The 26,193-nt window shown below is 43.4% G+C and overlaps 2 protein-coding genes across 5 annotated transcripts in view; one reads left to right on the forward strand and one right to left on the reverse strand.

Moving 5' to 3' along the window:
- TCN2 (transcobalamin 2) overlaps positions 1–12,078 on the forward strand; it is a 48,542-nt gene extending 36,464 nt beyond the window's left edge. For all 3 annotated transcript variants that reach the window (XM_068246399.1, XM_068246394.1, XM_068246406.1), the window contains exons 7-10: positions 1,109–1,289; positions 2,780–2,957; positions 5,684–5,787; positions 10,247–12,078. In XM_068246399.1, coding sequence (XP_068102500.1) covers positions 1,109–1,289; positions 2,780–2,957; positions 5,684–5,787; positions 10,247–10,317 — 534 coding nt within the window. In that variant the 3' untranslated portion in view covers positions 10,318–12,078. The remainder of the gene's footprint in view (positions 1–1,108; positions 1,290–2,779; positions 2,958–5,683; positions 5,788–10,246) is intronic.
- Positions 12,079–20,312: 8,234 nt separating this feature from the next.
- P2RX6 (purinergic receptor P2X 6) overlaps positions 20,313–26,193 on the reverse strand; it is a 47,092-nt gene continuing 41,211 nt past the window's right edge. For both annotated transcript variants that reach the window (XM_068271639.1, XM_068271638.1), the window contains exons 11-12: positions 23,201–23,278; positions 20,313–20,571 (exon numbers count right to left, since the gene is read on the reverse strand). In XM_068271639.1, coding sequence (XP_068127740.1) covers positions 20,497–20,571; positions 23,201–23,278 — 153 coding nt within the window. In that variant the 3' untranslated portion in view covers positions 20,313–20,496. The remainder of the gene's footprint in view (positions 20,572–23,200; positions 23,279–26,193) is intronic.

The following is a 26,193-nucleotide window of genomic DNA, read 5'->3' on the forward strand; positions in this document are numbered from 1 at the left end:
CGGCATTTTTATTTTAACCCTTTTATAAAGACACTGGGGCTGAAGTGGGAATGCTTAAATGTTTTTTTTTTTTTAAAAAGGAACCCGAGATCAGTCATATAGAGGCTGTGCTATATTTATTTCTGCTTAAACAATACCAGTTGCCTGTTAGTTCTGCTGGTCTTTCTGGTCAGTAGTGCCTGAATCACAGACCTGAAATAAGCATGCAACTAATCTTGTCATATTTTTGTCAGAAACATCTGGTCTGCATGCTTGTTCAGGGTCTGTGGCTAAAAGTGCTAGAGGCAGTGGATCAGCAGGACAGCCAGGCAACCTGCATTATTTAATGGGAAATAAATATGTCAGCTTCCATAGATCTCTCACCTCAACACACTGAGCAGGGCCAGGGAGCTTAGACTCTCCTCAGCTGTAGTGCCGCAGTTCTTGCCACAAGTAGTTGAACTTTTAGAATAGGTAGGTACTGTATATTCTGGCGTATAAGACTACTTTTTAGCACTTGAAAATCTTCTGAAAAGTTGGGGGTCGTCTTATACGCCGGGTGTCATTGATGCTGGGTGATCCTGTTACCGACTCTCAGATCTCGCTGTTGAGGCCTGCAGTGAAACGGCACAGGTGCACATGTGCGACATCTGAGAGGCAAAGAAGGAGGTAAATAGCATACAAGGGCAGGCCTGACAGATCAAAGAGGCATGTTTTATGGGCACAGCGCAATCTATTCTTCCATACCTCTTTGATAAACAGGGAGAGCTGACCAATCCGCTTAGGGAGAGGGAGAGTTGGCCAATCCAACCAGTCAATCCCCCGTATACTGTTATGTACTGGGAACCACATACAGTACAGCACCAGTATCTGTTCATACATAGCACCAGTATATGATTTTTTTATTTTAATTTAGTGTGCGTTGGAAGAGGGGTAGTCTTATACGCCAAGTATATCCCAAACTCTATATTTTAACTGGAAAAGTTGGGGGGTCATCTTATACGGCCAGTCGTCTTATACGCCGGAATATACGGTAGTTTAATGTGGCATGAAACCTGTGGATATGGCTACAACAGAATCTAATAAAGTATCTAATAAAGTATTTTACCATGTTCACTGTGTTCTGTAGTTCTTCTTAGCATTAGGAGGACACAGTGGCAAAGAAGCTTCTCCTAAAGCAATGGCAGCCCTGCTGGAAGCGATGAAACTAGGAAAGTTCTCCAATCCTATGATGATGTCTCAGTTATTACCCATTTTGCACCAGAAAACATACCTTGATGTGGCAAAAATGAAGTGTGAAGAGATGACAGGTAAGTGAGGCAGTCTAAGCTTTGCATACCAATTAATATTATTTCTTTAGAAGAAGATTAAAGTAGAACTCCCCAGTTAATCCCCTCTCTAGTTTCCGAATGCCATCCATACAGCAATCTCCACTCTACACACAACTTTCTTTCCTCCCTTAGAATCGCCACCTCTCACTCACATAAACTGGATTTCTCACATGCCTTTTCCCTTCTTTTGGAATTCTGTTCCAAAACACTTCTGTCACTCTCCAAACCTTGCATTCTTCAAGGCACCTTTAAAACGCACTTTTCCAGACAAGCACTTTCCAATTTCAGCCTCTGGCCAAGCTGTAATGAATATAAACTAATAGCACAACATCCTTAGTTGAAAACCTGTACTGCCCCACCTCTTGTTTCCTCCCTATTACTTTAGATTGTAAGCTCACAAGGGCATGGTAGTCTCCCTTTTGTGTCTTGGAAGCGAAGCAAGTAAAACAGCACCGACAAAGGCGGCAATGTTAAAAGCAAATCATGGCTTTTAACAGTGACAGCAAAAATATTGGGGGTTAGGGATGGGAGGTGGGGATATTTAGTGATAGGTGTGTGTGGGGGGGTCCTTAGGGGTTAAGTTTAAGTACCCCCTGGGTGCGGGGTAAGGTTTGGCACCACCGGGGGAGTTAAGATTAGGCACCACCAGGAAAGGTTAGGGTTAGGCACCACCAGGGGGTCTTAAGGTTGGGCATTGGTAGAGGGGAGAGTGCTGTGTGAGAGTACTGTTAGGTCATGGTAAAATATCGGTAAAGATTGGTAATCATTTAGTACTATAAGTAGTAGAATGTCCGTAATTTAACTGAATTCTACTAGTGGCTATCTCCAGCACCCTTTTTACGTGTACAAGTGAGTGATTTGGACGTGGCACACCTGCCCAGGTAGTCTGGTGCATAACCAGGGTATCAGGCATCACCCATCCAATAAAGCACTCCCAGGGTTGGTTAGCACACAAGGTTGTAAGTTTAGAAGATGTTTGTTGCTTCATTTCATAAGTCAACACAAGAATATTGACAATTGTTTCGGGCCACAGCGGGTCCCCTGCATCAGAATAAGGGCAGACATGCATTTGCTTGCGTGTCTGCAGTATACTAATGAAGGAGGGACCTGTTGTGGGCCCAAAACAATTGTCAAGTGCTCCGGCGGGTTGCCTGTGCAGTAGAGTGGATGAGATCAAGCTCGGCTATTTCTGCCGAATCCCGATTGAAAAGACGCTAGTGCGCGTTAGCAGGCAGGCAACTGGCTTGTTAAGTTTAGATTTTTCCATGGCTGTCAGCGCTGAATCTGGGTGACATAGGAGGACAGGTGAAGCCTCATCTGGATCCAGAGGCTTTCCCCTCCTGAGGAAAGTATCGGCTTTATATTTAATTTAAAACTATACGTTTTCTGTTAAGCATACAATCAATAATGTCACAATGTAAAAGTGTTTGATCCTGATACATATTTACTGTATGTATACTTCCCTTTAGATAGTCCACAGTTGGTCCTCAGCTCTATCCACACCCATGATGAAGCTGTGGAAGATGGAATGATTAAAGTTCGGCTAGTAGTTTCTGGCTATCATTTCAACAAAGTCGTTGAGGTCCCATCACATTCATCACTGCTGGATGTCCTAGAAACAGCACAGAGACAAAATTCCTATTTCTCGTAAGTTTCCATGAATAATGAACCTGGTTTTTATAGGACCTGTGAGTTAACAAAGATGGACATAAAAAGGTTTTCTTGCAGGAGCTACTGTTCACCAAAACCTTTGGAGCCCATTTATAATAATTACATTGTCCCATTTAGTTCATATAGCACAAGGGCCTGCACACATATGAGGCAATAGAAAGCGCCGGCAACTCCAAAGCGTGTCTTAAGCTCTCTAGTGGGCCATAGCCCTCAAGCATTCTGAAGCATCTTGACACATTCTGAAATGTCTATATGTGAACAAGACAAAAATCTTTTACAAGTAGTTGTTTTCAAGCATTATAGACTGTACTCACATAGACATTATAAAGTGCCAGGCATGTTATCCTTGTTCATGGATGGTCATTTCATAATGCCTTACACGTTTGACAAGAATTTTGAAGCATTCAAGTTTCTCCCATGGACTTTCCGACAGCTGTGAAAGAGGAACTTTAACCAAGGATTAAACTTTATTCCAATCAGTAGCTGACAACCCTTTCCCACGAGAAATCTTTACCTTTTCTCCGATAGATCATTGGGGGGTCTGTATGGCTGATATTGTGGTGAAACCCCTACCACAGTGTGATGTCATGACCATGGTTCTGACAGTTTCCTGTCTGTAAACCTCATTGCATTGTGGGAAATAACGGCTTTTTTTATCTGCCAGGCAAGCAATATCTCCCTCTGCATAAAACTCGCAGAAATTAACATTCCGCACAGATAAGGTGGCAGAACTAAAAATGTCACCATAAGGGATACATTTCAGAATGTAAATCAGGTACAGGAACAATTTTACTATGGCCAAACACTGACTAAATAATCTATAAATTAATATTGTAAGCGATAAGCAATTTTATTTACTATGTCATCTTCACTACAATTAGTCTTTAAGTGCTTAAAGGGACTCCGAGCAGTGCAGAAACAATGGAAAGATGCATATCATTTTAAAGCTCTCCTTCTCCTCTTTCCAATGATATATAAACCGCCACCCTACACCTTTTAGTTTTCGCAATTTTCGCGATTGAAATTGCCGCGGCCGCGATTTCAATCGTGAAAAAAGAGAATACTATAAGGCGTAGGGCAACGATTTGGGTGTCGCCAGAAAGAGGAGAAAGAGAGATTTAAAATGATATCCATCTTTCCATAGTTACTTGTATTACACAGGACGACACTTTCCCCAGTGTCAGCAGCTCCATTCAGCAGAATGAAGCTGCTGACTTTAGGAAAAAGTCGCCCTGTGTAATACAAGTAACTATGGAAAGATGGATGTCATTTTAAAGCTCTCTTTCTCCTCTTTCTGGCGACACCCAAATCGTCACCCTACGCCTTTTAGTTTTCTCTATTTTTGAAATCGCGGCCGCAGCAATTTCAATCACGAAAATAGCAAACTAAAAGGCGTAGGGCGGTGGTTTATATATCATTGGAAAGAGGAGAAAGAGAGCTTTAAAATGATATGCATCTTTCCATAGTTTCTGCACTGCTCGGAGTCCCTTTAATGCCCCAGAATTTTTTACTACCTCACATGTAAACAGGCCTTATGACAGATTCCAATATGCTTTGTGAGGTTACTCCCTGCTACTGTGGCAGTACTAGGAACCCCAGAAACGCATTTTTATTTATTTATTTTTGTTGCTAGCGTTTCCTATCAGTCTGATGATCGATTTGAGAAAGGTAAAATAAATCACAGCAATGTGCCAGTTATACAGGATCAGAGTGCCAGTCTTTCCCACGAACAAGGGTAATGGCGTCTGCACTGCACTGGTGACTGTTTGTCTTTACTGCAACATAAAATAGAATCCGTGCACATCCCACATGTAGGTTAGGCCTGGGACTCACTATGGGAGCTTTGCTGCAATGGCAAAGTGCCTGCGATTTCCCAAAGTGACCGTGATTTGGCTACTGTAGCCACTGATGTGATCACTGCAGTCGCAACGCCGCTAGTGAGACCGCCCACATAGGAATCCACTGGAGTAGTGCTAAGCTGAGTGCAGCAAGCTCAGCAAAAGTGCTCCTAGTGGGTCTCAGCCCTAAAGAATTTTACAATACCCCTGAATAAGGGAAAAAAAACCTGAATGAAGCCCATGGTGGGCTAGAGTACCTCCTCCTGAGTCTCCTGATGCTGCTTTCATCTTTGAGGTCTCTCCAGTTCTCTAAGTATTTGTCTGGATCCCTACATCGAATACGTTTCCAGAAGTTTCCCCCCAGTGGTGACAAATGATTCAGAACTGTGCAGGCGCGATTTCCAAACCCTGTGTACACGGCAAAGGTAAGCGCCCGTCCAACAGTTGGAAACTCGCACATGCTCAGTTCAGAATCAATTAGCACTGCCCTGAGACACATCTGGGATGCTGGAGAGAGAAGAGGACCGGGAATGGGTGGCACCCTAAGGACAATGACCGGCTCAGGAGGAGGTAATTAACCCTTCCAAGGGCTTCATTCAGTATTTCTTTTCCCTGATTCAGGGGTACTGTAATAATAGCCAAAGAGTGGTTCCAAAGATCTTGTGGCGTCTTAACACAAATCTTTGTAAACGTAACCCATGATGTGAAACATAAAACTAAAAGATGGGTGTATTTTTGTTTTTCTCACATTTTATACAGTATAAGCAAAGCAGCAACAGACTTCTCCACAGAGCCAGCTAGAAACGTCTTCACCTTACCTCCTTCTCAAATATTATTTATTTTATTCCCATTTACCACATCTAGATATGAAACTAAAGATTCGCTGCATGGACCTTTCCTGACCACAGTTAACAACGTAGAAGGCCAGTGGTTTCTTTATAAAGATAAAAATGTTCCTTTGCTTGAAGGTAAGAGTGCTCCAAATTGGGTTTGACTTATTTATTGAATACGATTATACTCACTAAAGTGAAATATACTATGTGGTTTATTAAAGGAGCCCTGTAGTGATAATAATGTAATGAAATAAAATACAGTCTCTTCTGTCGCTTTAACTGTGCATATGAAAGTAGTAGGAGGAGCACGGACATGGATACTAGTACTATAGCCTTTTATAACCATGCCAGTTATATGGCTGATAGGCTGGACTTTCTGCTTTATGCTGGGAATACACAAAGAGGTTTTTCAGCAGATTTACTGTCTGATCGATTTTCCAATCGTTTTTCTGATCGATTTACATTCACTTCAATGAGAAATCGATCAGAAAAATCATCGAAAAATCAGATCGAACCTGTCGGAAATTATCTATCGAACCATCTATCTGCCAAAAAAATCTCACACCATGCAATTTCCCATCTGTCAGATGGGTCGATAATTTCTGCCAGATCAGATCGGATTTCGGATTGTTTTTCTGATCACTTCTATGCAAATCGATCAGAAAAATGATCGGAAATCAGATCGGACCTGTTGGAAATCATCTATTTGACCCATCTATCTCACGGGAAATTGCATGGTGTGTACCAGGCTTTAGTCAGATGGCCACACATGGATAGGTTTTAATGCAGTCATTGTAAATACTTCATTTTTAAACAACCTCAAAGAATCTAAGATAAGACAGCATTAAACAATAAAGATGATTCAATCTGATCACATTTCTTATCTATTCCACGCAATCAAATTATTGCAATTAACTGTTTTTAAAGCCTTTGTTCACCTACTCACATTTTAAGTTGTAGTTCAGCCTCCTATCTTTTTTATTGAAATAAAAATAATACAATTAGGATAGTAAATTTGCAGTATTTTTGTTAAGGTAGCCATACACTGGTCCATTTGCCATCAGATTCGACCAACAGACAGATCCCTATCTGATTGAATCTGATCAGAGAGGGATCGTATGGCTGCCTTTACTGCAAACAGATTGTGAACCGATTTCAGCCTGAAACCGTTCACAATCTGTGGTGGTGGTGGTGCTGCCGCCGCTTCCCCCCATCCCGCATACATTACCTGCTCCGCCGGCGCGACTCCCGGGTCTCCGCTCTTTTTCTCCGTCTCCGCTCTGGTCTGGTCTCCGGCATGCTTCCCTTCTTCTTGTCTGGGGGAAGTTTAAACAGTAGAGCGCCCTCTACTGTTTAAACTTCCTGCCGGGACAGGAAGAAGAAAAGCATGCCGGAGACCAGAGCGGAGACGGAGAAGAAGAGCGGAGACCCGGGAGTCGCGCCGGCGGAGCAGGTAATGTATGCGGCTCTATTGCGTCGGTCGTCGGGCACTCGAACACCGCTAGCGACGCGCTCTTTACCCGCGGGCGATCGACGGTTATTTTCCGCACGGCGCGATCGACGGGATCGGACGGAATGGATCGAAATTCGGCGTGTAGTGTGAACGATTGGCAGCAGATTCAATCCCAGTGATCGAATCTGCTGTCGAAACGGCGGCAAATCGGGCCAGTGTATAGCCACCTTTAGAGTTCTGTGCATTACACATCTGCACTTTTTGCACTAAACATATGTAAAATACCCAGCTTGATCCTGTAGATTACTTCCTGCCAGAAGAGCTTTGGTTGGTACAGACAAAGCAATTTTCTGTCTGAGCGATGGGTTGAATCGATAATTTCTGGCATGCCTGATCTGCTCCAGATTCAGAATGGGATAGATTTTCAGATCAGTACTGCACAAAATCTATCCCATTCTGGATCAGGAGCAGATCGGACATGTTGGAAATGATGGATTTGGCCCATTGATTTGAGAGCAAATTGGTTCCCTCACACTAGATCCTGTGCACCTCCATCTGTGCTGTGAGAGATTAACCCTTTGTGACCAGCCCGCATCCAGCTAGTTGGTAAGGTTGAAACTGAGATGGCCCTCCCATGTCACTGTGTCAATCAGAAATTTGGCTAGCAAAAAAACTACTAGTCTGTCAACCAAAAAGAAATGTAGTTTAAGCTTGATAATACCTGTAGTACGTGCAGCCCCATTCATGTTTTGTGAGGGCCAACAGATTTACTATAAACTGATTGACTAGGTAAGCTCTCTCACTTCATGGAGGTGGTAAAATTGGCCAGTCAAAATTTGGAGTGTATTAGGCCAATCACTGACCCATGTTACCACCTCCATGTAGTATGGGGCTTACCTAAACAATCTACTTATAGTATTCAATATCTGCTGACCTTTATACTACATGGAAGCCAGGCATAAAGCAAACCAAGCGGCCGCTTGGGGCCTCAAGATCATAGGGGCCTCGGCGGCTCAGTGACGTCGGCGTGACGTCACTGTTTTCCCACAGCCCCGCAGGGTTGGCAGAGCAGGGCAGCAGGGCTACGGGAAGATGGCCGCTGCCGAAGCCCTGCTCTGGAGACTATTTATGTCTCCAGTACAGGGCTTCAGGTGGCCATCTTCCCGTAGCCCTGCATTCAATCAGCGCGGGAGATTGGAGGAGGGAGGGAGCTCCATGGGAACTGCGCGCCTGAGGAGCCGGCCACCGGCCAGGAGAGGAGACGGGGAGAGAAGACTTCTGCCAGTGCCAGGTGAGTAAATTATTTTCTTTTTGCAGCCCTTATCTGCTGAAAATGTGCCCTAATTGCATTTGATATCTGCTGAACTGTGCCCTAATTGCATTTGATTTCTGCTGAACTGTGCCCTAATTGCATTTGATTTCTGCTGAAAATGTGGCCCAATTGCGTTTGATTTCTGCTGAACTGTGCCCTAATTGCGTTTGATTTCTGCTGAACTGTGCCCTAATTGCATTTGATTTCGGCTGAAAATGTGGCCCTAATTGCGTTTGATTTCTGCTGAAAATGTGCCCTAATTGCGTTTGATTTCTGCTGAACTGTGCCCTAATTGCGTTTGATTTCTGCTGAAAATGTGGCCCTAATTGCGTTTGATTTCTGCTGAACTGTGCCCTAATTGCGTTTGATTTCTGCTGAAAATGTGCCCTAATTGCGTTTGATTTCTGCTGAAAATGTGCCCTAATTGCGTTTGATTTCTGCTGAAAATGTGGCCCTAATTGCGTTTGATTTCTGCTGAACTGTGTCCTAATTGCGTTTGATTTCTGCTGAAAATGTGCCCTAATTGCGTTTGATTTCTGCTGAAAATGTGCCCAAATTGCGTTTGATTTCTGCTGAAATGTGGCCCAAATTGCGTTTGATTTCTGCTGAAATGTGGCCCAAATTGCGTTTGTTTTCTGTTGAACTGTTGCACAAATTGCGTTTGTTTTCTGCTGAAATGTTGCACAAATTGCGTTTTTATTTTCTGGTGTCTGGGGTAACTGTTGCTGCATTTATTATTTAATGGTCATAGTTGGCTATATTTGCTGTGCTACGGTTAAGCTTCGCCCATACAATGTCATGGCCACGCCCATTTTCGGCGCGGAGCGCTACGCGCGCCTCAATCGCCCCCACATCCATTTTCCCCGCAAACAGCCCCGCCCCAATCCGCCCTCCTGCTCCACCCACATGTCATGGCCACACCCACTTATGCGGGATAGCCACACCCATTTTTCGCCGCGGCGCAGGATAGGGCCACTTACTACAGTCCACTTGGGGCCACAAAAACCTTAGCTGCACCCCTATGGAAGTAGTAAGTTAGGTCAGTAATTGGCCAGTCATAACTGAAAGTGTGTATCAGGCTTTAGAGCAGGGCTGGGCAAACTTTGCGCAGCCAGGGCCGCATGCTGTGGACCATGGGCCGCAAGTTCCTACCCTCCCTGCAGAGTCGCAAGCAGAAGAAAACCGAGGGTTAAAACTTACCTACTCACCACTTCCTGCGTCGGGTCTCCATGGCCACAGGACGTCTTGTGACACGCGTCACATGACACGCCGTCATAACGTACCAGCGTGTAATACACTGGCATGTCCTGGTGGCGTCTCACGTGACACCCTGTGGCTGTGGAGATCCGACGCAGGAAGTGGCGAGTAGGTGAGTTTTAACCCAGTGTTATCACCCGCTCGCAGCTCTGCAGGGGGGGAGGAGGGGAATCCGGCCACCTACCCACAGGCCATACTGTGTCCAGCGCTGCTTAAGGCTCCCTGCACGCTGCATGCGATTCCCATTTTTAATTGTTTTTTTACATCCGATTCTTAACCGTTACTGCATGCTGCATTTTTTCCTCCGTTTTTCTGTTGATTGCATTCAGGGAAAATCGGAATTTACAAATCGGAAACGGAATCGAAATCGCAAAACGGATTTGCAGTGTGCAGGGAGCCTAAGACTGCTCTCAGTTAGCAACACAGTTAAATATCTGGATTTCAAACAACCAAAATTGCTAATGATTTCATAGAGAAATCACAGTTTACCCTTTTCTTTCCTTACAGAATGATCCAGTAGCTTCTACATGGTGGAATCTTCCCTAATACTGTACTATTTTTTTCTTGCTTAGGTGTTGCTGACTACAAGCCTGAGGATGGGGAGAAGATCATCCTGAGCCTCAGCAGCTTTGGCTCCAATTAAGCAACAGCTTATATGAACAGCAGAAAGTTGGTTACCTCTAGAAATTAGGGAAATTCACTGCTCACTCTTCACCCTTCGCTCTCCCTCATTATGTGTCAAAAATTGTGTTAACGTTTTCTGATTAGTATAGCGGTGATCCAAAGTTATTTTAATTACTTAATTTAAGGAAACTGATGTTGATTTTTCATAGCCCTAATAATGTGAATTATAGAGGTATACATGTATAAAAAAAAACAATGCAAATAGGAAAAGGCAGTGTTACTCAAAGCAACCAATCAGGTATTTGTTTTTTGGTCATTTACTATGTTGGTCTGCCCTGATGACAGCTATACTCTGATTGGTCGCTACATCTGATTGGTCATTCACCTCTAGACATTTTAGGTAGTGTATAGCGCTTTATCAGGGAAACTTTATAGTGACATTGTAAACAACCTTAAAGAGGAATCAAAAAACCACAGAGGAACTTTACCAAAAGATAGTAGTAGGGGAAAAAAGTAAAGACTTGGTAAACACACCCACTGCAGTCTGCTGAGATACTGCTTGCTTGGCAGTAGCCCACAGCCATTATTTTCTGCAGGGTTCACAGGCAGGAAACAGTCAGGGCTGTGACATCATACTGTGGGAGGGATTCACCACAAAATCAGCCACACAGATGTCCCTAATGTCCCTTATACACTATTAGAGAAAAGGTAAAGATTTCTTGAGGGAAAGGGGGTAATACTGATTGGGATGAAGTTCAATCTTCAGTTAAAGTTCCTTTTTTTCATAAAATTTTAATCATTTATGTGACTTATCACATAATATACATATAGGACACCCTTTAATTAGCAGTCAAGTTGCAAATAATAAGTAATCCACAACTATTAATCAGAATTTGACTTATAGCTTACACTGCAATACCTGTAAAAGAAACATTAGAACAGCAACAAGAGAGCTGGCTCTGCTGACTTGTTAAGGGCCTGAGCCCACTAACGCAGTTGTGTCCATTTTTTAGCATCTGTAACATTGATGTGTTGCTGAAAAGTGGACATAAATGCGTTTGGTTGGCCCAGGCCCTAAGGGCTCAAGCTTCAGGGCTGTTGTTTTTTATCTTTGCTTTCCTGCACAGTTTTTTACTTGGAACAAGCAATTTAGTGCCAGCGTACTTACATACTCCTTATGACAGCCTATAGCAATGACAATCACATCTTCTGGTGGCAAGTTAGCAGTTCTTTGCTGCTATTTTATTTATAAGATATATAGAGGAAGAGTGTGCAGCTATGCAGAGATGAATAGGGAACATATATGCAGGCTTTTCAAGAGATATACGAAGGGCAAAACTGGAAAAAAAAAAATCCAACTCATATCATCATTCTCAATGAAAATTCATCAAACAGTGTGGTGTAAGCTAGCTTGACTAAAGGATTATTTTACAGGGCAATGCCTTGACATCAAGCCATGATCAGGGTCTATGCTTTCTTTTCATCTCATGAGGAGGATATATTTCATTCTAAACTGCTGTAACTATTTTAGGATACTGACTGACTTCAATGAAGTATGCACTTTTTCCTTATCTCCGTTTCTATCATTGCAGGATTCTCACAAGACTATAGGAGTAAAGTTATGTGTCAGTAACAAGGAAAAATCACAGCTCTGTGCTGTAAGGTTCATAACACAAATCTACTAAGGGCTGGACTTACTCTTTTTAACTCAGTGTTTTATATTGTTGTAACTAATGCATTTACAAAACTAATTGTGAATAAACCTTGTCATCTAAAAATATGTAAGTGGTTTTCCAGTATCCATTAGCAACAACGTCTGAGACATGGGCAGATCCATCTCTCTGGATATAATGGATGAGAATCACAGGGGTAGGTGGCCGCAGGGGTGGGCAGTGCTTCCATACATGTCCCTTGCAATATTTCATGATCAATTCTATTGTTGTGTAAGTCTGTCTGTAAGTGTAAAGCTACATTTAGAACATTAAAGGGGCACTATGCCGAAAAATTGTAAAATTTTAAATATGCACAAACATAGACAAATAAGAAGTACCTTTTTTTTCCCCAGAGTAAAATGAGCCATAAATTACTTTTCTCCTATTATGCAGGAGAACAGAGGCGCCAAAAGGATAAAAGGAAGCTAAATGAGCTTAAAAACCAAATTCTTGGTAAATAGAGGAGGTAGTGGTGGACTTACCTCCTCCAAGTAGACACACAACGACTGTAGTTAAGACAGTCAATATATTTTATTTATGAACTCCAAATATGCAACGCGTTTCGCAGGTTTGATCCCGCTTCATCAGGCAATAACAACGGAGCAATAGCATATGTGGTCAGTAGAAGAGCCAGGCACCTCTCTCACAGAGGTACCTGGCTCTTCTACTGACCACATACGCGCTGCGGTGGCGATCAGGTAGCACACGCGGCTGGCAAAGTGCCGGCTGCGTGTGCTCCTCTTTATTTGAGTGAAATCGGCCCAGCAGGGCCTGAGCAGCACCCTCCGGCGTCTCTGGACGAGCTCAGCTCGTCCAGAACGCTCAGGAGCAAGTTGCTGCAATACAAGCAAGAAAATGTATTTGAATCTTTTGGAATGATATGGATTTCTGCACAAATTGGTCATAAAATGTGATTTGATTTTCATCTAAGTCACAACAATAGACAATCAGTCTGCTTAAACTAATACCACACAAATAGTTAAATGTTTCCATGTTTTTATTGAATGCACCATGTAAACATCAACAGTGCAGGTGGAAAAAGTATGTGAACCCTTGGCTATAGTAACTGTATGAACCTCCTTTGGCAGTAGTAACTTCAACCAAACGTTTCCTTTATTTGCAGATCAGACGTGCACAATGGTCAGGAGTAATTCTTGACTATTCTTCGTTACAGAACTGTTTCAGTTCAGCAATATTCTTGGGATGTCTCGTGTAAATCGCTTACTTGCGTTAACGCCAGAGCATCTCAGTTGGATTCAGGTCAGAACTCTGACTGGGCCACTCTAGAAGCGTATTTTCTTATGTTTAAGCCATCCTGTTGTTGATTTACTTCTATGCTTTGGGTCGTTGTCCTGTTGCAACACCCATCTTCTGCTGAGTTTCAGCTGGTGGACAGATGGCCTTAAGTTCTCCTGCAAATTGTCTTGATAAACTTTGGAATTCATTTTTCCTTCAATTATAGAAATCCGTCTTGGCCCTGATGCAGCAAAGCAGCCCCAAACCATGATGCCCCATCCGCCATACTTCACAGTTGGGATGAGGTTTTGATGTTGGTGCTTCTTTGCAAACTTTAAATGTGCAGACATGTGTTTTTTTTTTTTTTTGGGGGGGGGTGTTACAGCAGTGGCTTCCTCTGTGGTATCCTCTCATGAACTCCATTCTTGTTTAGTTTTTTTACGTATCATAGATTCACTAACATGGATGTTAGCATGTGCTAGAGACTTTTGTAAGTCGTTAGCTGACACTCTAGGATTCTTATTCACCTCATTGAGCCTTCTGCACTGTGCTCTTGCAGTCATCTTTACAGGACAGCCACTCCTAGGGAGATTAGCAGCAGTGCTGAACTTTCTCCATTTATAGACAATTTGTCTTACTGTGAACTGATGAACTGCAAGGCTTTTTGGAGATACTTTTATAACCCTTTCCAGCTTTATGCAAGTCAATAAGTCTTAATCATAGGTCTTCTCATAGCTCTTTTGTGCAAGGCATCATTCACATCAGGCAATGCTTCTTGGGAAAAGCAAACCCAAAACTGGTGTGTGCTTTTTATAGGGCAGGGCAGCTGTAACCAACACCTCCAATCTCATCTCATTGATTGGACTCCAGCTAGCTGACACCTTACTGAAATTAGCTCTTGGAGATTTTATTAGTCTAGGGGTTCACATACTTTTTCCACCTGCACTGTGAATATTTACATGGTGCATTCAATAAAAACATGGAAACATTTAACTATTTGTGTGGTATTAGTTTAAGCAGACTGATTGTCTATTGTTGTGACTTAGATGAAAATCAAATCACATTTTATGACCGATTTGTGCAGAAATCCATATCATTCCAAAGGGTTCACATACTTTTTCTTGCTACTGGATTTTATTTTATTCTAAGTACTGTATGTATGCCTGGGTAGTGTTTTAAACGCGTGTAATACTGCATCTTGACCAGTAGAGGTTGGCAGTCCCAAATACAGTACCCACAGTTCTCTCAATGCCCCCAAGCTCATTTATACAGGATCAGTACTCTCTATATACCAGTGGTTCTCAACCTTTTCAGCGCATGTAGCCCTTTGAGGGTAATCCCCGAGCCAATATACCCACTATGTTTTTCGTAGGTCGGAAGCGTATTTTGCAATTGTAAATTTTGTAATACTGAAGGTGTTTCATTCATGTATAAAACACATTAGGCAGCTGTTTTCCCCCTCAAAGGGACACTTAAGTAAAAAAAAAATGAGTTTTACTCACCTGGGGCTTCCAATAGCTCCCTGCAGCTGTCCGGTGCCCTCGCCGTCTCCCTCTGATACCCCTGGCCCCGCCGGCAGCCACTTCCTGTTTCGGTGACAGGAGCTGACAGGCTGGGGACGCGAGTGATTCTTCGCGTTCCTGGCCACAATAGCGCCATCTATGCTGCTATAGCATATATTATATACCATATAGCAGCATAGAGGGTGCTAATGTGTTTGGGAACACAAAGAATCACTCGCGTCCCCAGCCTGTCAGCTCCTGTCACCGAAACAGGAAGTGGCTGCCCAACGGGGCCAGGAGGATCGGAGGGAGACGGTGAGGGCACCGGACAGCTGCAGGGGGCTATTGGAAGCCCTAGGTGAGTAAAACTCATTTTTTTTGTTTGACTTAAGTGTCCCTTTAAAAACACATATTAGAATCAAAATCGGGCCGGAATTGGTTTGGGCACTACAGGGTCAGTATAGTAATATATATTAGGCAGCAGTTTTCCCTTTAAAAAGACACATTAGACAGCATTGTCCTTTAAAATTAGTATTGAGAGGCCAGCTGATATCCCCGGTGTCAGTGGATGCACCTAAAGATGAAAATAATTTACTCTCTTGGCAGGTCCATCTCTAGTTTTCCCTGCAGCAGCACCAGCAAAACTGCCGCACTGTGCCAACAAGAATTGAAGTCCTGGGTAATGCGGTCGGAGTTCGTATCACTTTATATCACTGTCATTACAACTGGCCAGCATGGGGATGATATCGCTCCGCTGTGCTCTGCATTGTGAGTCCTCTTGGGGGGCGGGACAGAGTCTTGACAGGTGAACGGAGCCCAATACTGGAGACACAAATAGACTCCAATGTTGGGCTTCAGACGCCATTTTACCATTGCTTTCCTGCCGAGACTCCCGCAGCCAAGCTGGACACCATATAAGTTCACCTGGGAGCAAGATCTGCAGTTTTGTCTGGGGGCCCTCTGGCAGGTGCTGATGTACCCCCAGGGGTCAGCGGACCCCAGGTTGAGAATCACTGCTCTATATTATGCATTGCTATCCTTCTCCCACTAAGCATTTCCTCCCTAATTTGTGGGTGCATAATATTTGCTTATTTGAAATTGTTTTTGAGATTAGATTATAAACCTGTATTTTTTTTTTTTTGAAGTAGCCTTTGTGTATGACATTCTTTATAAATGATCTTTTCTTGTTGCAATGACCATTGAACAGGGATGATGATGACCCTGACAAGTATTTCTTTTCTCTATACTCTGTGAACATCAGTTCTGAAGAGCAGGAGTGGCACTATGCAGACAATGAATACATGGTTATGTTTGTCCAAGTTTGTTCCAGGTCTCCCCCAACCTCTCCTTTGCCAGAAGTGTAAAAAAAGAAATAGTGACTAAGACACCAACATGAGCATTTCTGCAGTCTACTTCATGCCTATTATAGTGGGTGCTGCCTTCATGAACACCCAAGTACACAGCTATAATGGCAAACCTCTGCCTTTAATACTTTCTGAATCACTGATCAGATCAGCAGGATCCATAAACTTGGTCACTCCCAGAGTGCACCTCAAAACCTTTGGAGCCAGAGTCTTTTTTTTTGTCATGCTGCCCCTACCCTTTGGATTTCCCTACCACACCCAGTAAAGACAGCCCCGTCCTTGGAGTTATTCAAATCCAGACTAAAAGCTTGGCATTTGCTGACTTGTTGAATTCTTTCTGTGTACCAAAATTTACCAGTCAACCAAATACTGGTCTGAGCCATGCTTATGTGCTTTGAGTCCTATGGGAGGAAAGCGCTTTACAAATGTTGTTTGTTGTGGTTGATCTAGAATGAATGTATGCTAATGAGGTTCTGATGCAGGTTTGTAAGCTAAACATTACTGAAGCCAGAAGATCTGCAATAATATTTTGTTTGAGTTCAGCAAAGGCAGCTTTCATAGGTTTTTACTTTTTGTCCAGGTCAGGACTGACGCCCAAATTTAGTCTGTTTTTAAACAAATGTCTCTAATAGTTGAGGTTACATCTGACTGTTCCAATATACCCCTAAATACCTGCATTTTTCAAAAAAAAAAAAAAAAAACAGCAGCAGTCTGTAACTTTTTCATTGGGGGGACAAGTAGCTTGTCATTTGCAGAGTATTATCCAAACCTACCCCATCTTGGCTGACTGCCTCACCACCCTCCATGGAGCTCAACCAAGCACCCCTCTAAGCAGACCACACTTCGGAAATGCTTTGGTGAAGGAGGACACCAAGCAGTGACAGTCATATGTTTTACAAAATAAAGCTATTAAGGGGCATTTTGGAACACTTAGAACATGAATATTTCAACCAGCACGGTGGGCAGCATGGTGGCATAGTGGTTAGCGCATGGTCCCCGGTTCGAATCCCAGCCAGGTCAACATCTGCACAGAGTTTGTATGTTCTCCTTGTGTCTGTGTGGGTTTCTTCTGGGTACTTCGGCTTCCTCCCACATTCCAAAAACATACAGATAAGTTATTTGGCTTCCCGCTAAAATTGGCCCTAGACTATGATACATGCACTACATGATATATACATACACATATGACTATGGCAGGGACTAGATTGATTAGTGACAAGACAATATACTGTAAGGAACTCACCTGTCAGTGGTTCCAGGGCCGGCGGCTCAGTGAGCGGAGCGCGGCTGCGATCTTCCTCATTTGGCGGCATCCCGGCACCCCTGCAGCGGTGAACGGGAGTGCCCGCCTCCCCGGTGATCCTGGGAAGGCGCGCACGGCTCAAAGCCACTCTTATACCCTCCAACGTCGGAGGATTTAGTGTCAGCTGACACTCCAATTGGTTGCTCTGGGTTGGGCCGGTCCTGGGCGGGGTTTGTAGGATTTAAACCCCTGCCTCGCTCTTATTCACTGCCCGTGATAGCAATCAGTATGCTGGTGCTGGGCGCTCTGTCTCTGTGATATTATTGCTTGTTGCTTAGTCTAGTTAGCTGCAGAACGTAATTACGACATTGGCAATAGAGAACTTTTGGCAATTAAAATGGCATTTGAGGAATGGAGACACTGGCTGGAAGGTTCTATACATCCTGTTACGGTTTTTACTAACCACAAAAAACTAGAGTACATTGAGAGTGCTAAAAGACTTAATCCCAGACAAGCTCGCTGGGCCTTGTTCTTTTCCCGATTCAATTTCCCGATCACTTATAAACCAGGGTCTAAAAACATTAAGGCTGATGCTCTGTCTCGATGCTTTGAACCTGAATACAGTCAACCAGTGTCTCCAGAATTTATTGTACCTAAACACTGTGTAGTTGCTGCCCTGACTGAGACCCAATAATTACCTAATCTCTCAGCTCAATTGTCATCCTACCAGGACAATTCTCCTCCAGAGAAATGACCAGGTTTACTGTTTGTTCCTCTTAACTTTCACCTACAAGTGCTGCAACAATTTCATGAATCAAAACTGTCAGTGTAAGGAACTCACCTGTCAGCGGTTCCAGCGCCGGCGTCTCAGTGTGCGTAGCGCGGTCGCAATCTTCCTCATCTGCCTCCCTGGTGTCCCTGGGCGGGCGCGTGCGGCTGAAAGCCGCTCTTATACCCTCCGACGTCGGAGGCTTTAGTGTCAGCTGACACTCCAATTGGTTGCTCTGGGTTGGGCCGGTCCTGGGCGGGGTTTATAGGATTTAAACCCCTGCTTCACTCTCATTCACTGCCCATGCTGTCAGCTGACACTCCAATTGGTTGCTCTGAGTTGGGCCGGTCCTGGGCGGGGTTTATATGATTTAAACCCCTGCCTCGCTCTCATTCACTGCCCATGCTGTCAGCTGACACTCCAATTGGTTGCTCTGGATTGGGCCGGTCCTGGGCGGGGTTTATATGATTTAAACCCCTGCCTCGCTCTCATTCACTGCCCATAATAACAACTAGTATGCAGGTGCTGGGCACTCTGTCTCTGTGATATTATTGCTTGTTGCTTAGTCTAGTTAGCTTATTGAGCTATATATATATATATATATATATATATATATATATATATATATATATATATATATATATATATATGCAGACACTGCAGATATATATATATATATACTCCAGCTAGTCCAGTATTTTGATTATTGTGTATGACTTTTGCTACTCCTTGACCTCGATTCTGTCTCAACCCTTTATACCTTAGCCATCTGACCACTTTTGTATGACCTCCGTCTGTTAACGACCAAGCCTTTTGCCTCAGCCTATTGTACCGTAGCCATCTGACCTAGCCTTTGTCTCAAGCTATTTGTACCATGGCCTTCTGATCTCTCGTGTATGACCCTAGCTTCGATTGACTACGATTATCTGAACCTCTGTGTATATGTTATACCAAGCGTGACATATATTCTGTACAGCACTGCGTAATATGTCAGCACTATATAAATAAATAATAAATAATCAAACCAGTCCATCTATAACTTCACCTGTTGGCTGCCCTGCACACCCTAGTGATAATGCGTGTCTTCTAATGACATATGCCGTTTTGCTTTGCCTCAGGAAGTCTCTTTATATTTGTTTTCTGGATGGCTCGATCGGCTTCTTCTCTTTATCCACCCGCGGCACTGCACTCCCGGCATCCTTGTTTGAGTTCCGATCACATGATATGACGTGATCATAACCCAGGGAATAGTGTCAGCATTGCAGCAACGCCCGTGATGGAAGAGACTCTTCCACCACCGGGCGGCGCTGCACCACTGACACCATCCCCTGGGTTGTGATCACGTCACATCATGTGATTGGAACTCCAAAGAGGGTGTTGGGATTGCAGCACGCAAGTGGAGGAGAGGAGAAGCTGATCCAGCCACCCAGAACAGTTAAATATGAAGGTTCCCTGCACCGCTCTGCATACCGTGCCAGGCTGGAAAAGGCAGGCTGCCCTAGTGGGAGAAAAAAAAATCAGCCCTGCATCGCACATATAGCTTTGCTATATGTGGCTGCTAAATGGTTAAAGGACAACTGACCTGAGAGAGATATGGACGCTGCCATATTTCCTTTTACACAATGCAAATAGCCTTACTGTCCTGCCAATCCTCTGCCTCTTATACTTTTAAGCATAGACCCCAAACAAGCATACAAATCAGACTCCATTTGCCGCATGCTTGTTTCAGGTGTGTGTTTCAGACACTACTGATGCATAAAGGATCAGCAGGATGCCAGGCACCTGGTATTGTTGAAATGGAAATAAATATGGCTGCCTCCATATCCCTTGAAGCTTAGTTGTTGTTTAAAATACCAGAGAAAGGGGGGGGGGGGAGAAGGGAAGCAAAAGGTAAACTGAAAATCATCTGATCGCTAAGTCTCATTAGAGACTGCATGCAAAACATGAAGAATTTACTGTTTTCAGCCGAATGGACTAGTTTTTAAAGACTTGCAAGGATAAAATAAGTGCTAAAGTGCATAAATGGAGAGCTGAGCCTACAAATGTAGTGATGATGGCTGCTCTGCGTACAAGTACCGTATAGTTACAGATTTCACATACATTGTACGTTGATAATATTTACATCAAGCTGACCAACATTCTAGTGCGTCCACTGATATAACTACAACTGTACAGAAAACCTCCATCATAAATGCGTATAATACTTTTATTATGAAATTAGTTGTGCTGTCATCATCTGTCTTGTGTTGATGCAGTTCTGCAGACTTGTTAATCTGGTACGGTAACACTTCACGGAACATAATTAAGAGCAAACACGTAGTATTGTTTGTTCCTCTTCAATTTTATGGCCTCAGAAGCTGTTGACTTTGATGTCATTGTTCTTGCAGAGTAGAGGTTTCATTAATGCTTGTAGATTGTAATGCTTTACGGCTCTTTGGAGGCTTAGCCTAAATAAAATTATATTACACTGTTAATAACACATATAATACACAGTTTATGCTATATACACCTTAGTGTGAAGTAACTTATGAAAAGCAGCTATGCTTTCTGGCAAATATGGCAATATATACTTACATTACCTCCAGGCCCGGATTTACCTCACAGGAGCTTATAGGCACAGATGTCCTTGCACCTCAGACTTCACCCACCAAGAACCTACAAACACCAGTCGAACCGCATCGCAAGTGTGCTGACTGGCCCAGCTGTCACTTCTACTTTAGTTCCCCTCCCCATTATAGGTAGCCACGGGTGCACCTTAGTATTAGGTAGCCAGAAATACCCTCAGTTTTAAGTAGCTAGAGGTGCCCCCAAGTATTAGGTAGCTGGAGGAACCTCAGTGTTAAGTAGCTAGAGGTGGCCCTGACTGAAAGGTGTGCTCATCAGTGCAATGCAGAGGTGAGTAACCTTTTATTTGCGCTCTGCTCCAGACACTGCATAGGGAAGGAGAAAGGGAGACACTCAGGGAGGGGAGTGAGCCTCCTTTCTATCAGCAGGCGCCTGTAGGCATGTGCCTACAGTGCCTTATGGTAAATCCAACCCTGATTACCTCAATTACCACAAATATTATAAAGAAATCTTGCTTTACCTGGTTGATCCCTTATTTATTTTACTTTTCACAGAAAATCCTCATTGTAGCCTTTGGTCAATATAGGAAGCCAGTGGTCATTGCAACCACTGTAGACCATCTGCACCTGAACTTTAGTTCTGGGTGGACTACAAGATTAGATTTCAGGCAACTGGGATACAGAGAAGGCTAAATTTCCTTATAAACAAACTATAAAGGTAGAACAAACAACGTTTTGTAAAAAATAATACCTTTTAGGGCCCGTTTCCACTACATACCTAATAGAAGTAAATAGGGCTGTTTCCACTTGTCAGAAAAACATGGCATTTTGCTGTGCAGAAAAAATCTACACAGCAAAGCCATCAGAATTCGCACACCGCAATCTAGTGTGCGATTCGCATATAATGTAATTAATAGGAAATTCACATGCGGTTTTGCTATGCGAATTTTCATGCAAATTCGCATACATTTTCGCGTTAAAATCAATGTAAAAGCACACAGGCACTGATATGGTTAAATTCGCATCCTTATACAGGAACGCAAAAACGCATGCGAATTCGTTAATGCATTTTCCGCATAGAAATCGCACCGCACTGGTGGAAACGGGCCCTTACATTGATTTTATGTGAAAACGTATGCAAATTAGCATAGTGAGAACGCATGCAAATTTCCTATTAATTACATTGTATGCGCAAGGCTGTGCAGATTTTTCCTGTACAGAAAAATGCTCTGTTGTCCTGACAAGTGGAAACAGGCTAATTAACTTGTATTGGTTATGAGAAACTACGTGCAGAAAACGCATGCAGATTCGCGATAGTGGAAACGGGTCCTTAAGAGAGCCAAAAGTGGGTTTCTGCAATTAATATAGGACAAAGAGGCACATTCTGCATACTATCACCAGCCTCTGTGTCCTTATACTGTGCCCCCAGTCGCCCCACCCATGCTCTGCTGTCCCCCCTTATAAAAACCGCCACGCTAGCGACACACAGATTGTTGCTAGCTGGCTTTTTACATTGATGTTGCCACTCTTTGCGGCTCCCCGCCTCCTGTATATCGCGGCTCCCCGCCTTGTCCATAGTCCATACCCGACTTGAGTTTGTTGGGGAAAATGCAAAAACGCATGCAGATGCGAATTTGCGCACGTTTTTGCATATGTTAGTAAGTATGCGAATTTAACCATGTCAGTGCTTGTGTGCTTTTAGGGCCCGTTTCCACTACATACCTAATAGAAGTAAATAGGGCTGTTCCACTTGTCAGGAAAACAGCATTTTGCTGTGCAGAAAAAATCTGCACAGCAGAGCCATCAGAATTTGCACACTGCAATCTAGTGTCCGATTTGCATATAATGTAATTAATAGGAAATTTGCATGCGATTTTGCATACATTTTCGTGTTAAAATCAATGTAAAAGCACACAGGCACTGATATGGTTAAATTCGCATCCTTATACAGGAACACGAAAACGTATGCAAATTCGCATGAAAATTTGCATACAAATTTGCATCCGCATGTGAATTCGTTTATGCGTTTTCCGCATAGAAATCGCACCGCACTAGTGGAAACGGGCCCTTACATTGATTTTAGGCAAAAACTTACGCGAATTCGCATGGAATAATCGCATAGCGAAAATGCATGCGAATTTCCTATTAATTACATTGTATGCGCAAGGCGGTGTGCGAATTCTGATGGCGATAGTGGAAACAGGCCCTTACTAGCTCAAAACGTTGTTTTCTCTACCTATATAATTTGTTTGGCTAACACGGTACAGAAACTTTTTTGCTATTATATAAACAAACGTAACGGATAATAATGCAACAATACAATAGCCATCTCCCTACTTAACCCAGAACTAGTGAATTCTCCTGGATCCATAGACCACTCTGCACAGCTGAAAGAAGTAATAATTGACATACATACAGTCACAAAGAGTCAGAGTTGACTAAATAAATGAGTAGGATATGACCATATCATTTGCCTTTAATAATGTACATCTCTATCCCACCTTCTACCTACCTCCTCATATTTACACTTCCAGTAGAAATTGGCTTTACTGTCCAGATACAGGAGAACCAGGTCACACAGAACAGTTGCCTGCAACAAAACACGTTATCGCATGATTCTCGTATTACTCATATTTCTATTATTCACATACTCCTATACAAAACAAGTACTCCTTGCTTGCAGCAGACCTGAACTCTATATGCACATTTTCAGTTTACACTGGAAACATTTCAGACTGAGGAAAGGATATGGAGGCTGATATTATTCTTTAATTTTAAACAATACAAATTGCCTGGCTCTCCTGCTGATTCTCTGACTCTAATACTTTTATCTGTAGACCTTGAACAGTTTTTGGAGATCAGATGTCTCAGCATGTTTGTTTCAGCTGTGTGATTCAGACACTTCTGAAGCCAGAATGAACAGCAGGGCTGCTAGGCAACTGGTATTGTGTAAAAGGAAATAAATATGGCAGCCTCCATTTACCTCTCAATTCAAGTTCCCTTTAAAATTATAGGGGACCGCTGGCAGAGAAATTAATTGAACCCCCTCCCGACCGCCTAACGCCCATTGGCGGTGGGAGGGTGGCAGCTACAGGACCGCCTAACGCCGATTGGCGTTAGGTTCTGTAGGCGGAGATTAGCAGGGATCGTGCATGCGCATCCCCGCTGAGTTACGGAGCTCTGCTCTGTAAACAGCCTGCTGGCCACGATCGGAGCTGGCAGGCTGTTAGGGGACAAAGCACCGTCTATTTTATTTTGTACAGCGCTGCGATCTAGTGCAGCAGCACTGTACTGGGGACAGCCCTGTTACTTGGCTGTACCCTGAAATGGCTCACAACTCTGATAGGCTGATGCCTATGAGAGGTGGTTGCACTGATTAAATCTCAAGGGTAGGCATAATTTTAAAAAAAATAAAATAAAAAAGCCATTTTTTATGGAAAAGAAAAATCTATAAAACTAATAATAATAAAAAAACAACAACAATACAGCAGCAATGAGATGCCTCCAACAGAAAGCTCTGTTGGTGGCAAGAAAAGGAGGCAAGATTCATTTGTGTGCTAAGCTATATGTTCGTGCAGCGAACTGTTCAAAAGCACCTGAACTGAAAATAAAAAGTCAAAATAACCATACACAGGTCATACTTACCGCCTGTGTAGTCTACTCCTCAATCTCTTTCTCCTCTCCTGTCCTGCGTCCCATTTGTCCACTGTGATCAATGGAATTCTCTGTCTTCCATTTTAAAACCCCCATAACAGCTTCCTGGTCAGTACACTGTTAAACTGTAATATCACCCACTTGAGCCATCGGGAAACATGGACATTACCTTGCACATTCAGTTGTAACTGACAGCTGCTGATATATAACTGACAGCAACTGGTATATTTCAGTTCTGACAAAATATTGTCAGAACTGGAAGGGATCTCTATAAGAAGAAAATGGTGAGCTTCTGGGAGGAACTGACGGTGAGGTTAGTATGTGATATTCATTTGCAGCTACGTCATGTGTCTATTTTAAATAATGTTACTCGCTTCAGGTTCCCTTTAAAGCTGCAGTGTGCTGAATTGTAAAAAATAGCCTGGTCACTAGGGTAGTGTAAGCCTGTGGTCCTCAAGTGATTAAACTCCCGCAGTATTAGGTAGCCAGAAGTGCCCCTCAATATTAGGCAGTCAGAGGTGCACCCCAGTATTAGGTAGCCAAATGTGCCCCTCATCCAAGGTGGTGAGCGGAGTCTGTGGAGAGGTTACTCTCCTTTTGTGCTCCAGTGGGGCGATCCTCCTTCCTTCTTCCTCCAGAGTCTTTCAGTACATGACGATCGACATGTACCAGTGAATTGGGATGAGAGACGCCTCTGAAGCTATAGAAACAGGATCCCTGGAGGGGAAAGGAAAGAAGATGGAGTCACTGCAGCATGGACAGGTACATTACCTCTCCACTAGGATTGCCACTCTGCAGTTCAGGAGTCCTGCCATGTGTCTCCATAAGGCCCTCAGCAGGCTCCTTATTGTTGGACTTTTTTTTATACCAAAGTATTATACTGTATGGTTGTATAAACAATGGATAGGATATGATGGAATATTGATTAATCCTGTTTTACTCATGTTAAAGTGCAAATTCAGTGTCAATTTGACATTCTATCGATCCACTTCTTCAGTTATAACTACCTAACACATCTTTTTCTTACAAATCCCTTCCTGAGCCTTGTGTTCGGTACGTAGCCCCACCCCCATTGTAGAAACGGGCCTTGGCACTTTCTCTATCTCGAGTAGACAAAGCACCATGGCACTTTTCACTTTTTGCCAAACACTGGAAGCCGGCAAACATGGGACTCAAGTTTTGAGAAGGGAGAAGTGATGAAAGAAGGTGCAGCAGGCAGGAATGTGTGATAAGGGAATCAAGGTCAGGGGCTGAGAGGTACAGATAATCTATTGGCTAGTGAATCACACTCCTCATTTTCAATGTCAAAAATACTGATTTCAGTAACTTTTCAAAGCTTAATATAAGGGAAAACCAAAAACATAACAATATAGCTAGGGAGATATATTTATTTACCTCATACTGGAAAGAAACCTCCTTTAAAGGACAGCTGTAACGAGAGGGATATGGAGGCTGCCATATTTTTTTCTTTCTAAAGAAAAACCTCCCCTGGGGGGTACTCACCTCGGGTGGGGGAAGCCTCCTCAGCCCTCCTCCTCAGCCCCACGGCGGTGGCGATAAAGCTCCCCGAACAGCGGGGATGTAAATATTTACCTTCCCGGCTCCAGCGCAGGCGCAGTGTCGGCTCTCCGCCTGGAGATAGACGGAAATAGCCGATCACTGTCGGGCCTCTCTACTGAGCAGGCACAAGTCGCCTGCGCAGTAGAGCGGACTCGACAGAGATTGGCTATTTTCGCCTATCTCCGTGCGGATAGCCGCAACAGCGCCCCCGCTGGAGCCAGGAAAGGTAAATCAGCTCCTATCAGCGCTTTTGTCAGGCTTGTTTAGGGAGGATTCCAGGACACTTTGGGG

Source organism: Hyperolius riggenbachi, chromosome 1, assembly GCF_040937935.1.
Source record: "Hyperolius riggenbachi isolate aHypRig1 chromosome 1, aHypRig1.pri, whole genome shotgun sequence".
NCBI classification, from domain to species: Eukaryota; Metazoa; Chordata; class Amphibia; order Anura; family Hyperoliidae; genus Hyperolius; species Hyperolius riggenbachi.